This window comes from Phaenicophaeus curvirostris, chromosome 5, assembly GCF_032191515.1.
Source record: "Phaenicophaeus curvirostris isolate KB17595 chromosome 5, BPBGC_Pcur_1.0, whole genome shotgun sequence".
Lineage (NCBI taxonomy): Eukaryota > Metazoa > Chordata > Aves > Cuculiformes > Cuculidae > Phaenicophaeus > Phaenicophaeus curvirostris.
In genome coordinates this window covers 56,110,637-56,126,385 of record NC_091396.1, presented here as the reverse complement: position 1 = coordinate 56,126,385, position 15,749 = coordinate 56,110,637, and the positions used below count along the sequence as shown (strand labels likewise).

At 42.9% G+C, this 15,749-nt stretch overlaps 1 protein-coding gene across 1 annotated transcript in view; it reads right to left on the bottom strand.

Moving 5' to 3' along the window:
• Window positions 1–7,938, bottom strand: part of EML1 (EMAP like 1) — a 123,568-nt gene extending 115,630 nt beyond the window's left edge. Inside the window, exon 1 of the mRNA XM_069858803.1 lies at window positions 7,739–7,938. Within this exon, the coding sequence (XP_069714904.1) occupies window positions 7,739–7,769 (31 nt within the window). The 5' untranslated portion in view covers window positions 7,770–7,938. The remainder of the gene's footprint in view (window positions 1–7,738) is intronic.
• Window positions 7,939–15,749: the final 7,811 nt, after the last annotated feature.

Sequence of the window (15,749 nt, the reverse complement as noted above, 5' to 3'; positions counted from 1 at the left end):
GTAAATTTGATCTCCTTGTGCTGGCTCCTCACTCCAAACAATTCTAGCTGCTTGAGTTCTTTCCCAAGAATGCAAATGCTCCAAGTGGCAAAGATACAGCTGTTTGGGCGGGCTTGGAGCCATTCTGGGATGGACTCACGCTACATCCTTGTCTTGCCCTTCACATCAACTCATTAAATTGTCTAGTTGCCTCCACATCTCCCCTCTCCCTGAAGGCAATTTAATTAATGATGCAGGCTGCCAATTGAGCAGTTGCCTCAGAACGAGGAAATCTTTAAGCTTTGGCACTGTTATCTAGGATAACCCAGCTGCTGAACTTCATTAGGAAAGGGAAGTAAATGTTAAACACACATGCAACTTTGACACACTTCTCTACAGGAGAAACTAAAAACAACTTAGGAAAACAGAGGCGGTTTTAAGCCTCTACCTACCCCCTGGACAAAACCAATACATTTGGCTTCAGGCTATAATTGTGTGTCATAGCCATGGAGTAGTGAGTTTGCTTGTGCCCGTTGGGGTGATCCTCTGCCTCTTCTCCACTGCAAGGACAGCAAACCCTGGGAGCGAGGGATGTGACATGGGAGAGACGTGCTCTTGGAACTGGCTTTGCCCTGTTGAGGTCCTGATGGCAGCACAAATCAGGGAGGTGCTCACACTTAGGTTCTGTACCCCCAGAGCCCAAAACAGTGCTGAAGCCTCACTGGTGTTGATTATGTTTTGATTGATCTGAGCAGTGAAGGGTCCTATGGTAAAGAGGGGAGACTCATCATGCTTTTACAAGAATGTGTCATCTGGCCACTTTTCAGCAGCAGACTCCTTCCAGTGCAGTGGGAGAAGAGTGAAGAGCTGTCTTCTTACTCCTTCTGCTTTATGGGACATCAGCGTAGGCAGGGAGTAGTAAAGGGCAGCAAAACCACTCTTCAGCTACTTTATGTGCAGGGAGGCTCCCCAAAGATCTAAAGAAACCAAATAATTGTAGGAAAGGAGTTTGCTGAGAAAATAAACATTCCTCCTGTGAAAAACTGAGCAGAATGAATGCTTTCCCTGAGGTTTTCCAATTTTTTCATTAAATGACTCAAAATGAAAACATGCAGAAATGTGGTTGGTGTTTAAAAAGACAGTTTTTTTTCGGGAAATATTATTCTCCAGCCTACACATGTGAGCTGCATGTGTCTCAGCTTGCTGTATCTGTTCCAGGTGCTGCACAATCTCTCACACTTTCCCACATGATACTTGTCTCTGTGCCTTAGATGTTTAAATACCTGAAAAAAAAATCTTTGAAAAAAAATCTTCACTGGAGAGTGGCATAAGGCCTCCCAGATATTGCTGACTGGGTAAAAACAGAGGGTACATGGACATCTTGACAACCCCTGAAAAGTCATGACCAAGAAACCTGGCTTTAGAAAAAAACCCAAATCTTATGAGGCTCATGATAAACATCAAAGAGCTGGCAGCACTAAGATGAATCAAACACTTTAGGTGAAATTACCCAGAGAAATTGGTTCCATTTCATCAATGTATCGTCTGTTTTCAAACAGTTATGCCAGAATATACCATTTGAAATTTATGATAGATGCAGAAAATAATGCTTTCCTTCTCAAAATCCTTTCCACATGTGGTCCATATGCCTGCAGCACAAACGGATTGCAATCTTGTGCCTAGGTCAGGTGGGTGTGAGAAGGCAGCTGACTCTTGTAGCAACAGGACAAACATGGCAGCCTCTGATCTGGGGTAGAAGAGCTGTAGGAAATGATAGATTTAGTGTCTCAGGGGCGAGCTGCCTATAACAGAGGTGCTCGTGTGCAAGACTATTGACACTGTAGAGTATCTCCAAACAACTGATGAAGTATCAAATTGTTATTATAACAAGTATACTTATTGCTAGAGATCTAGTTACAAGATATCAGAGTATTTTATATTTGATTATATAGATGTTTCCAATAAGCTGTTTTATTGTAACATCACAGTTTCACCTGTTGGAGATATTGAACATGCTGAGGAATGTGATTCCAGGAAGATCAAGGATAGTTTCAGGCTAAGTCATCTTGAAAAGTATTTCTGGGAACTGGACTGCATCTGTGCCTCAGCTGCGGAGCAGCTCCCAGAGGGAGAAGAGTTGCTCCACTGAACAACTGTAGAAACCAAGCTTTTCACAAATGATCATTGGTGGCACCTTCCTCATCATTTTGTGCAGGACCAGAGACCACAGATCTGAGTTACAGACGTGCCCAATGCTCATAGCTGCAAATAAAGTTTGAATTTGTGAAATAGGGCACAGTACAGAGTGCTCTGAAAGAAAAACTCCTCAGCAACTTGTATTAGACACCCATATCAGTGAGAATTGGTCTTGGCTTGATCTTGTGCTGCCTCAGTCCCTTGTATATAAACTGAATAGTACCACACACGGCTGTGAATTATTGGTCATATCTAGCAATGTTTCAGTAAGGGAAGTATGAAATATTCACTGTTGACTCACCACCCTGGAAGTATATAAAAGACATGTAGATGTGGCAGTTGGAGACATGGTTTAGTTGAGGCTTGGCAGTGCTAGGTTAGGATTTGGACTTGATAATCTTAAAGGTCTTCTCCAACCTAAATGATTCTATAATTCTATGTAGATCTGGAGTGGACAGAGTTCCTGAAAGCAGAGGGCAGGACCTGATGGGGATATCCTCCCTGTCCCTCCCTGGGGCACGGCTTTGCCCATGCCCATGCAAGAAGAAGACAGGCTGCTGGCCCTGTTAAGCATGGCAGAGAGCTCTTGAGAAAAGAAGGGAGAGCAGCAGGGACCCACGCAGGCTGCAGGAAATCTTCTCTAATTTGAGCCAAATCAGATGAAACTGCTTCATGGATAGGATGCTCTCCTATGTAAAGTTTTGTGCAGAGGGGTGATGTCTTCCCCAGTGAGCCCGCACCAATCAGTGGCCAAAGCAAGAGCATATCCCACTAATTGCCTGGTATATGGAAATGCTTCTCTCTTGAAGACGTCTGTGTGTCAGACATTTGCATCTTCCCTCTTTAAGATGCTTGACTCCGCCATGCCCATTGCAGCAGCAGAGAACACCTTTAAGTGGCTTGGCCATGACATGTAGCAAGCTGGACAAGAGCAAGGCTGGACTTGCAGATCTTCAAATCAAATCCCTAGGCAGACTCCGTGTAATCTACAGTGGTGTCTAAGTCCAAAGTGACAGTGCTACAGCTGCAGTCATTCACAGTCACTTTTCATTTGGGCTTCACCCCATTCTTCCAAAAGATGAAAGTTTCATATAATTTTTTTATTTCTAAGAGTATTCACCGTAAGATTGCTGCTGCCTCACTGTCCAAGGCTTTTATAGCTAGCTCTGCAGGCATGGAAGCCTGAGCCGCACCTTCCTCTGGCTGGGGGAATGCTCCCAGGAAGCTCTGAGAGGGCAAGCCAGCACTCTACAAAGTGCCAGGCTGTTTTAGTGGGGTCAGGAGCTGTTGTTCATCCTGCAGAGTGCTCTCTTGAGATACTTAACGCATGCCAGCACATTTCTAACCTGCAGCAGGTAGCTGGGTTGATACACTGAAAAAAACTTGCCACTTCCCTACTTATCCTAGAGCACTAATTTCATTCTGCACAACGATTCTGCAAGATTATTTCAGTGTGTTGCCTTTCACCTAAGGTCTCACCCTTCAAACAGTAGTATTCAGTGGGACCATTCGCATGACAGCATTAGTGTATGAGTCAAGACCTTTTATCTAAGGTCAACACTGCAAAGCAAAACAGGCACTCCAGCCCTGAGGGGGACACAGAGCTCTCTGCAAAAAGGAAGATTTTTTCTCACCAAATCCAATGAAATATTAATTTAAAGCATACTCTTATACTATTCAGAGTACATTGAAGTGGAGCAATTTTGTTTGACAGGAGTACCGCTTATGCGTGTGCTGAGTCATTTCTAATGATTTTTCATTACAAAAATACATGTGAGTCACATTTTATTCCCAGCAGCTGTTCAGAGACAATCCAGCGTGGGAGACGGAGGTCTCACGCACTAGCAGCCTCTCTGGCTGAGCTAAATGGACTTCCCATGACAGTGCAGAATATGTGCTGAATTTCAGGGAATCAAAATTCCTGTGGGTTTCTGTGATATCCTGATTCTGAAAACACCAATTTTAGCAAATTGGCTGCAGTCTGTCTGAAAGACATGTCTGAAATATGTAATTCAAGCTTTGAAAGGAAGTATTTAGCTAACGAGTCAGGAACATACTTCAGATGAAAGGTCTTGTTTCCTCCTCTATTGAAATGAAGCCAATAAACGTGTGGGAGGAATTTTAAGGAAAATCATGCCACCTGCTGCAGAACACGCTATATCAGTCCTGTTTCTTCCCATCTTAGCCCTGTTGTAGTAAATAACAGAGAAAGTATGTACATATGAGTCTCCCAGCATCTGTATACCTATTCCTTCTTCAGCAATATCATCTTCAACTATTACAGCTGAACATCTTGTATTATTTCAACAGTGATGTTATCTACAAAAAGTTACCCATTCCATTCAGTCTGTGGCTTGAAAAAAGAAACAAGTAAATAAGGGAAGAGTCACTTTAAGAACCTTTGCGTGACTTCAGAGGTTTTTCTGAAGTCAAAAAGATTGTGCTAAGAACCAGAACCATCATGACTCATATATTCCTAATCAAAATGCTGTGTGTGTGAAAAGCTGTTCAGTGGTACAGAGACTGAACTATGTCTCCTTACAAGAGAAAAATAATACACAAGAGGAAGAACTTAAATAATTGATGTGCTTTTCTTTTATCTGCATGTAGGAATGACAGCAAATCTATGTAGCTGGCATTAATGGATAGCATCAGTATGTCAATAACTGCTAATGAGGAAGAAATACAAGTGCAGTTGTCCTGAAGTGACTGATCTTTCTTTCTTCTTTATCTCCCCATGTTACAAAGGGAAGTTAATAGTGTAAATTTTAGAATTCTGTTCACTAATATATTATTTTGATAGCAATGCTTTCAAGTGCCTTTTTTGTTACTAATTCGGTCCAAAATAACTGTTCACTTGCTTACATTTAATCTGCAATCTGACAGCTAGCATCCTTTTTTATGTCTTCTGTACTACATTCAAAAGGCAAAATAAAACTTTGTTTGCATTGCTTCTATTTTTCCATTCCACATCAGCGAAAGGGTGCAGCCATGCTGGAATTGAACATAAAACACAGATTTAAAAAAAGCATTAATGCTTTCATCTTGAAAAATTGCATAACCATTTCCAGTGTAGAAGTGGAATACCCTTACTGAATAAAGCTTCTTGTTGAAAAATTATTGCTATATCAGCCCGTTCATACCCAACTATTTAATTCAAAGATCATATTCATCAGACCCTTCTGGGATGCTTGTTTGAGGGAACAATTATGCAGCTGTTCTCACTACATTCTTGTGTAAGCTGAAAACAGGCTAGAAATCCTGGCGTTAATTTATTGTGACTACAAACTGCACTTCTCCAAGTTGTTCATGAGCCATACCCTTTGTGAAGAGGCTGGTGGTGAAGCAATACATACACTTAACACTAACACCGTACTTTGGCTAAACTTATTTATAGCTGCGTATACACAGATGCATGCATATGTCTGTACGATTTGTGTTACAAGCAGGGCTCTGGATTCTAGCCACATTGTAGTGCTAGTGATACCTGTCACTGCAACAACTTTTTGCAGCTGTATTATCTAGCCACATTAAAAAAAATGGATTTAAAATGTACAATACCACTATTACTCTGCTTATTGGATTTAGCGAAGTGGTATTTTTGCACTAGTGGACACTGGGTTTTTTTAGAACCTTTGATGCTGATTTTTTGCAACCCTTTTAATGCAGTTTTTACAGCTGAAGTTTTAAACTCTGAACTAGCTAGTAAAAGAGAAATAACCACAAAAAGAATTATTTGGTTTCAAAATACTTTGATGTGAAAAGCAAGCTGTCAGCAACTGGTTCACTAAAATTGCTTAATACCTGTGCAGAAGTGCCACCACCTGATCCCCAGGGCTGGTTTTGCATGTATTTATACATATATATAGATATGCACGCATGCGTCTATACATACATGGCCCAGAAAATGATGCAAGGCATGTGCAGCAGGTGACTACTGGGCTGTGCCGGGTTCTCTGTGCCCTCCTGGTGTGGGGCAGAAAAGCAGGAGGTGGGATGAGACCTGCTGCCAGGGGGCAGGGCCAGCTCCAACTGGGGGGTGTAGAAGGATTACTGGGTGAGCAGAGAGAAACAAAATCTTCCTCTGCATATGCTGGCACGTTCCAATCCCCATCCATATCCAAACTTCATCTCATCTTTACCTTTCAATCCTGCCCATAACAAACTGCTTTCTTCCCTCAAATCATGCATTTGTGAATGCTTTTCTAGAGGAAACCTCCAAGGCCCTTTCAGCAGTAGAGGTAATTGAGATATCAGTAACTTCTGCACACAACATGCCATGCACACCCAATATCAGTTTCATCATTAATATCAGATGCCAGCTAAATACTGTCACTGTCACCCTGAAATATCCCACCAACAACTCAGAGTGCTTAACAAGCAAACTGAGGTCAGGCCCTTAAAATCAAAGCCTGAAGAGGGGAAGTTTGCTGTTTAACAGATCAGCCCTTTGAGAAGGTAAGCAGGAGATATTCATCTCTCCCCTCTTTAGACGATAGCAATGGCACAGGGAATTGCGCATGGTGCAATTCGCTCTGCACTATATACATAATTTATGTTTTTCCACTCTGGTTTTCAGTGCGCAATTTTGGACTTGTTATTGTTTTTGTAAAATAGAAGCAGAGAGGGGAGAGGAAAAAAAGCAGTGCAGCAGCCTTCTCTTTCTTCAGCCCCACTTTTTAGTCTAGACCCCCATCTCTGATGAACCTTCACAGGCCCATGAAATTTCAGTGTTACTCAGTATGTGTGTGTATTTATGTATATATACATGTGTGAAAAGAGAAATGCTTGCCATGGCAAAAAGCAACAAAAAAAATGTTTTCAGTGGTTCTTCCCTTTGTTAGTAAAATACCTTGGTAGAAAATTACTCTAGCATCTTGACAGGAGTTTCCTTTTGTGCAGACAGACAAGTGAATGTTTACAATTCTGATAGAAGTTTGAAAAAAAAAAAAAGCTGAGAAACGTGCTTCTTGCTGACGTGCTCTCCTGATCAATGAAGATCAACATACACAGCCATAAGCACTAGTAAAGGACCCCTTTCCAGATATCCGCAAAACACATAAGGAGCTTGTTTGGAAAAGAAGGTACATTTCTATTTCCCCTCAGCAAATAAACCCTTTACATTACATTTATCTGCCCTTGCTGTGTCTTTTACCATCTGAGAAGGTTTATCAAAGCACAAACAGAACACAAACAGAGCGTGCTTGTTTCTGCAAGACCCATCCCCAGTAACTCTCCTTCATAAGCTCGAGCCAATGCATGTCGATACCATCATTCCTCCAGACACAGACACTTCAGACCATCTGCTTGAATTACGGAACCCTTCCTCCTATCCAGCCTCTGTGCCTTTAGTGAAAATCCAGGCATTACCACCTACTTCAGCCCTGTACCACGGACTCAGAAGGAACTGCACCAGGATCTGCAGTGACTGCAAGGGAGTTTCTCCTCTGTCTGCCACGGCTACAGCTCCCTTCGAAAGCAAGCGGCTTCGTGTGTGACTTTGCAATCTGAGAATGTGAACTAGTCGGCAGGACAGCGGGGTAAATATAAATCTGGCGCTTACCCACAGGCAGTCCCTCGCAGTCAGACATCATGCAAGAAGTCCTCCTCACCAGGAGCTCAGGAAAACCACAGCAGGAAAGCAAGCAGGGGTCCTTCTGTTTGCAAAGGCAAGGGGCCGGGAAATATCTAACAATTTACAGCCACCCTTCTCTTACACTGTACATCTACCCACCCAGAGAGCTGTAGCAACAGTCCCGTCCCTGCCTTCTCATTATGGGATGTAAAGATAAGAATGTGCTTTTGTGCCAAAAGAGTGTGCTATTGGTGGATAAATTTGTTGTCATCCCTCCCCTTCGCAGAGTTTCCTCTTTAATGTCACAGAGGCACATTACCCTGTTGGAAAGGCCATCGAATATTTATGAAACAGCTTTTAAGAGCTAAGCCACAAATCTGCACCAGAGAACTGGGCTAATTGCTGTGTGGTGGGGTTGGCAGTGAGCTGCACCACAGAGGCACTTCTTCCTGCAAGGCTGTGGGGGGGGAAAGGCAGGGGGCTGGGGGACACACTTGGACATCATGCTGTGTACCTTCTCATTCTGCAAGTTAAGCAAGGGTCCAAACAGAAATACTTGCTCCAAAGAGGGGGCAGAAGCCAGGGTGTATCTGTTTAAGGGGGCAGAGGAAAAAAGAGATCTTCTGGTTATGTTGTAATGTCTGAGAAATAGTTCTGGCAATACTATTACTAAGGGCTCTTTTGTGGTACATAACATTAGCAGATTTCTCTGAAACTTCATAACTTTTTCTTGCTTAAAATATGTTTATTTAATGCTGCCTTAGTGAAGCATTTCATGTTTGCTCCTAGAATTTATTTTTGTCAATCTTTGCTAAAGTTTACATCGGATTTGCTTGGTATGAGATTTCTAGACCGGGTCCAGTTGGTAAAGAGTACCCTTGCACACTAGTGTGTTCCTTAGGCACCTTAGGGACTCTATAAGGGCTGAGGGGGGAAGAACTTCTAGACCCTATGGAGAAGTGAGCCATCAGAAACCCACAGGGCATCTTTCTTCAAAATGCATTGAAGAAAAAAAGGTTTAATTTCCATGAAGTATACTAGGAGTTCAGTGTGCTCAGCACCTCTGAAAAATTTGGACTCATTTTATTTTGGTGCTTTAGTGTAAGACTGATGCTGCTGGCTCGACTTGCTTTCTCTCTAGAGAGATGCTTTTTAATACTCTGCTGGTTACTCAGAGTATAGCTAGCCACGGATGCAATTCAGAATATCAAGCCAGTGACTAAGAAGCTAAAATAGCTACAAATGCAGATAGTTACATGTTCTGAAAACCACCTCTTGTGTTGTTCGCGTGGGTTTGGGTGAGCGGGGCTGGGGGTGTCCTGGGGCTGCTGGGGTTTGCCAGCATGAAGATCTGATGGCATCACTGTCAGGGACAGCCCTTGTCGGTGGCTGTTCAAGGTCTGCACATGCAGCAGCATGGGGATATTCACTGCTATAGGGCTCACGTGGATGGTGACTCTTGGGAGAAACAGCCCTGTGCTGTGCTTTTCACCAAAAAGGCCGTACAAAGAGATGTGCAGGACATCATGCTTATCCTCTCCATCCTGCTGACATAGCCTTAAGAAGTGGTCTTTAGCTATTCTGGAAAACAGGGAGACATGGAGATGTCTTTTAATCTCAGTATGCCTCTAGAAGGGGAAAAAGGCCCAAACCAGACCAAGGACATTTCCTTCCAGTGCAATTTCACTGCAGAAACATATTGCTATGTGTATGAACAGAAGCTTTCTTAACTCAGCCCTGTACAAATGCAGGCTCCCAGTTCTGCAAGCACTTGCTTGCCAATTTAACTTCAAGCCCCAGTAAAGTTCCTGGAACTACTCACAGTCATGAAGTTGAACACAAGCACAAGTATTCGCAGGATCAAGGGCTCACTATGTTGACTTACATTCATGGAGCAAACAGCTGCAGCTGGTTTTGAAGTTACCTCTCACAGCTGTGTGCTCGTGCTCCTCTGATGAAGGTTAGAGCCCTCCAGCAGAGGTGGAGAAATGCCTGCGGTGAAGGCATTCCAAATCACAGACTGGTGTCTTTAGCTTTAACTCATCTTCAAAAGCAATTTAAAAAAACTATGCCTCAGTCACCATGCTATGCTGTCCTTGGCCAAGTCTGCTACAGGGGTTCAGCATCTTCTGGAAGAGGGGCAGAGAAGCCAGCAGAGAAGACTGAGGGGAGGACAAACATATGTCAAACTATTACAACAAAGCAAGAGCTTCTCTGCCAGAACCTTTATTAGGATTGGGCTTCAGGAGAGCTGTTCAGTGAAACACTAAAGTACGAAATTATCCATAGGGTCAAAAGTTGAACAAATCAGACCTAATTCTTCCAGTGATAGTCACAAATATCTTCCTCTAATAAGGACTGCTCCAATTAAAAATTAGCTTTAATTCCTGGATATTTTAGTTATAACGTTGGGTTTTGAAAAGTTACAAGATTTTTATTTATTTTCCAAGTGAAAACTTTTAAGTTAAGCATTTCTTTTAACTTCCCCTGTTGCTCAGCTTGAAAAGAGCCATGCTTGCTCCTGGAAAAAGGCCAAGCCTGGAAAATTTAAGTCTGAAAGGAGGAAGTTTTGGGAATTTATGAACATGCCTGGTGTCTGCCATGGCAAAAAATGCAAAAGCCAAAAACTGAACTAAACTATAAAAGATGAGAGGTAAAGCACATATTATTTTAGGAGGTATTTAATGTGGGAAACGTGCTAAATATCTGTCAATGACTGCTCTCACTTGGGCTTTCCAAGGAACTTGAAGGATGCTTGTTCTTCAATACACAGTGAGAACTGTCATAAATCTTTCTGCTTCATACTACTACCAACAGACACACCTCTGCATAAAATCTGTGACCAACAGCATAAGTGGGATGGTAAATGTAACATATGGAAAGAAGCCACTGGAGCATTTCCTAAAGAAGGTTTGCCTGGACTCATTTGGTCCACTGTAGAAGACTTGCATAATCCTGATACATCTTGAAATACTTCAGCACTCACTGGAGTGGCTGTACGCCTCTCTGGAGCTCTTCAGGAAGAAACATAAATGTGTTTTTTTGTTGTTTATGCCAAAAGTCCTGCAGAAAACCCACGGTCTGAGCTGTGCAAAGGACTTCTGAAACACCAAAAACCTGGAGCTGAGCTAATATGCTTGAGGAAAGAAGACATATGTGGGAAAACCTGGGTGCACCCACAATGATACAAGTACACAGTCACCTTAGTGTCCAAACATTACCTGTCACCTAAATGAGTAAGACACATAACAGGACTTATTTTCTAACCTAGATGTTTGCACATCTCATTATGCTCCTGATCTCAGTTCCTAAATGCCTTGGAAAATCTGGTCTTTAAGATCTTAAATCCCATTGTGGGGGTCATAACAATTTCTCCCATATCCTAATGGTCTCAGCTATCTGATTGTGCAAAGAGCCAGATCCACCTGAAAGCTCCTATCTGGACCAGGGCTTTTACTATCACTGACTCGCCTCTCACTCAGCCATGGATGGAGCTGGTCTCATCCCAACTTTGTAGGAAAAGCAAAGAGCTGCAGTTCTCACTGTGGGTTCTCAGGCCATGCCAAACACCAACCGCCTGCTAACATTACTGGTGGAAGGACTTTGCTAAGCTCATCAGCACTGTAGGTGCATTGTGCTTCCCTCTGCCTTTCTCTGCTGGCAGAGGGAAATCATGAGGAGTGAGAGCAATTCCTTTAGCTAACCAAGACAGATCTGATTATTAAATCTGCAATTTTCCATGAGATTGAAACAAGCGCCTTACTGCCCACTTCAACAGGCATTTATATCTCCCATCAGCATGATTTCCACGCAGTTTAAATAGAGAATGACTGAAATGCGCTTCTCCCTTCTAATTTATGCAAATTCCCTTGGGATTTTTCCTACCGTGTGAAGAGATTTCTGTCTGTTGGGTACAGGAGGATTCACAGCCTAGGCAGGGGGAGGGGAAGGATAGGTCTAGAAGAGAAACTGCAAGCTGATGTAAGCAAATTGGCTTCAGGATGCGGGTGACCTTCGTGCAAAGCACTGAAGAGCCCAAAATACAGTCCTGCAGGTGGGAATGGCCCCTGGGCACTATGGCAGTCCCAGAGCACAACCCATGCTCAGACAAGGTAAACATTCCTGCCTGCACTGACAGATGAGCTGAATAAATTCAGCACATGCTTTAAGTCATTTGCTCCTACTGCTGTTTTTCCCTGGAAATCACACTTTGGAATTTGTTAGCAAAGACTGAAAAACCCTGTGGCTGGTGGGGAGAGCACAGCCCTTCCTATCCTCTTGTGTAAGGAGTAAAAAATAATCACATCTTTTTAATTACACCCAGATAAAGTGCAGAGAAGCAAGAGGGGACCACGCTGCCCGCACACCACCCGACTCACTGCCAGCCCTGCATCTCCTGAGCCACTGGTGCAATCTCAGTGCTGTCCTGGCTGTACCTATGGGACCAGCGGGTCAAATCCAGGGATCCATGGGATGCTGCGCCATGTGCACATGACTCCAGAGTGCAGACAGTCCTGAACCTCTGCACAGTGATTAGCAGAAGACTGCCCTGAGGAAAGCAACCAGGCTCAGACTAAAACCAAGCACCCAGAAAATTCCAATAATTAGGATTTGATTTCATTTTTGTTTTCTGACACATTCTGTTCACATTTCAACTTGATGGACAGGGAGTGTAATGATGCAATCACAAGAGAAACTGATGCACTGGCAAGATGTTATGTGGGTGCACCCAGTGAAGGAAAAGCAAGTGAAGAAAGGCAAGATATAGCTGACAGCTCAAAGAGTCCTCTAGGAAACAAAAAATATAAAAGTAATAGCAGCCCCCCAAAATAACTAAGTGTAAGAGTTGGTCAAAGGATCGATTTCTGTCTCAACATTCTCTCATTTTTAGCCTCAGAACTTGACTGTATAGATCAGAAATGCAGGCCTCAGAAAAACAGCCAGAGCTGGTATGGAACAAATGCTTTGTACCTAACTACCTGTACCTGCCTCCTTATCTCAAAAATGTTTTGTACCTGTCTTCAAGGCTCCTTGCTCCCTACCATTGTGAAAGATCCATGAAACAAGGAGGAAAAGACAGGAAGATTAATGACGGGGCTTACCACAGACCCATAGCCAACAGAGCATGCGCGCAAGGTGAAGATGACTATTGGCCTTCATCAGGAGACCCCAGGTCGACCACCGCTGCCAGAAGGAGCACATGCGCAAGGGGAGGAGACCTGCAGACACTCCTCTCTTGGCATGTGTGGCCTGCTAGGTGAAGATTGGCGCATCTCCACAGGCAAAGGCGGGTCACAGGTGTATTGACTGGCATAAAAGACAGCTCTGGAGCAGCTGAATTAGGGGGGAACAGAAGACCAAGACAGAAGATGACCCCTCCACCATGGGATCACCTCCATCAAAGACTGAAACAACGGAACACCTTCTGGGCCAGGACTCCCAGAGACGCTGGACATCTGTGGACCCATGGTGGTAGCTATGAACTGCTTTTCCTTCCCTCTTCTCCCCATCTCTTTTCTTGTTCTATCACAAGTCACTTTATGGGTATAATTAATAAAGTGCCAGTTTAGATTGAAATTTGATTCCTTGACTCTCTTTGAATTATTTGCACTCTGAAATCATAAATGAAACGAACCATCACACATCTGCTTATGAGTGGACCGTGACACTAAGTATACCATCATTTTCTATTAATCTGCACTGGTTTTTTAATTTTATTAACAAGATCTTCACAATTGAATCCGAGCTTTGTAGTCAAGAAAGGAAACGTCTCCATCATCTCCACTGATGTCACCCCAGAGAGGAGATTAGAAGATTAACTATGTCAGGTGACACCAGTCCAATGGCAAGGAATATAATTTTGCACATTCAAAGAGAAAATAGGGGAGACATTCCGGCTATCTCCAAGAAATATAAACCTTGCCAGTGATAATTGCTGGTTCTCAGAGAAAACATTTTATGCAAATGTGCAGATATACAGTAAATAAAATAAGAAGATCAAAGACTTGGAAGAGGATTTATCTTAAAGAAGAAATGAGTGGATAGTCTGAATCTCAGTGGCATTTCAGTCTCATCTAATTTATAAGCAGCTGCATTCTCTGGGGACAAGTTATGAAAGGCCATTGAAATTATGTCAGGAAATAGAAAAAATACATCTGAAATACAAAATTGGTTTCTGAGCTGTCACAGTTGTTGCTGGCAATGTCTCCTGACACACTGGGTACCAAAATGAGTCAGCCCTAGTGCTCGAGTGAGAAGTATTTAAACAAGAATGGAAAGAAGGTGAGCATGACAGCAAGAGTCCAGCTTTTGGCATCTGCCGTTAAATGCAAGTGGCTCTTTGCTGGCAGGCTCTGCAGGAGTCTCCCAGCACAGGGGGACATAGGCTGAATTTATTTTCTCATCAATACAACATAGATTTTCATGCACAGCTGCAATTCGTGTTAATGGGAATTCCTTCTGCAAACGTTTGGTGTTACTGAGTAGTGAATATAAAAAGCCTAGAAAAATTATATGATTCAATCTAATCTTAGTGCTTCTGGTTTTAAGGGCATTGTTGGTGTTTATTTCAGTGGGATTGAGTCTTGCATAGCTGAATGTAACTGCATTTGCTCTGAACAGATCTGGTGGAAAAAAGTGTCAAACCCTGAATCTAAATATTGTGGTATCAAGTGGTGGTTTTGAGGAGAAGGTGAGAGTCTAGCAAACCTGACTTGGCAGCTGCAAAAACAATACTCAGGCAAACAGATGGTCTCTGCAGTGAGGGAAAACTTTAAAAGATTCACAAATTAATGAGCTCTGCTAGGTTGATTTTTAGTGTTTCCTACCAAAACTCCTATAAATTAGCCTAACTGGGCATGGAAGTGGAGACAAGAGGAATTAGTAACTTCTCTAGACAGCTTGTATATCCAAGGTTAGCAAACAAAGGCTTCAGAGCTGGAAAATCCTGCGAGGAATTACAGAGGTGCAGTGTTGTCCTTTTGGAAGGCAAAAGCCACAGCATTTTTCATGTACTATCAGTACTCTGGGGACTAATTGCAGCCATCCATGATCAAGGATATCAGTTCAGTGGTGAAGGAAGGTGAAGTGTCAGACACACTGAATTATTGGCTTCTCCTGAGGACACTGATATGTTTTTTTAGGGAGTGAAGCCCTCCTCCTTCATCCACAGGTCAGAGAGAGACCACACCTTCACCTACCTTCAGTCTTTTTTAAAACCAGGCCCAAATAGCACGTTACCAATGCAGAATATTTACAAGAGCCAAACACAGTCCTGTCTGCAAATAAATGACATCTCATTTCCATTCTTATCCCCAAGACTTTCTCATTACTCAGTGCTATGTCAAGCACAGCTGGATGCTTTCATCAAGCTGAAAATAACATCATTAAATTGTCACCAGCCAAGGTTGGCCACAACAGGTAAACAAAAGGTGGAGATTTCATCACAAACTTGGAACGGGAGCAAACTGTGCTTTCAGGAACAACCAGGAGCAGAAAGAGGACCAGAGAGGTCCTATAATCTTCCAGTTCATCTCTACCAAAGCGATTTCTGTCTCCATAGCACTGAGTGAAGGCCTGCCATGCTAGGAGGAAGAATTAATTAAGGAATTACTAATGGAATCAGAATTGAAAAGCGGGGGAAATTATTCATTAGGGTATCTGTGAAGTTCGTAACATGGTGCACTTTAAAACCCACTTTGATTTGCTTCTTTGCAAATGTTTGTCACTGGTGCTTGACAGCAGGAATAATCTGGGAGGAGTTCTCATTTTTAGTCATTTGGGGCCACCTTCATCTTACAATAAACAAAGTCACAATTAACGGAAGTGGTGACCTTGTTAGCAGTTTCTGCAAAGAGGACAAGATTCCTTGGGAACAGCAAATAAAGCAGCTTATTACCACGTCAGTGACCTCTGCAAGTCACGCTGGAGTAACGCATGTTGCTGGGGCAAAAGGAAAGCTTGCTTCTTAGTGCTTTAATAGCACATAAGTAGCACTTCC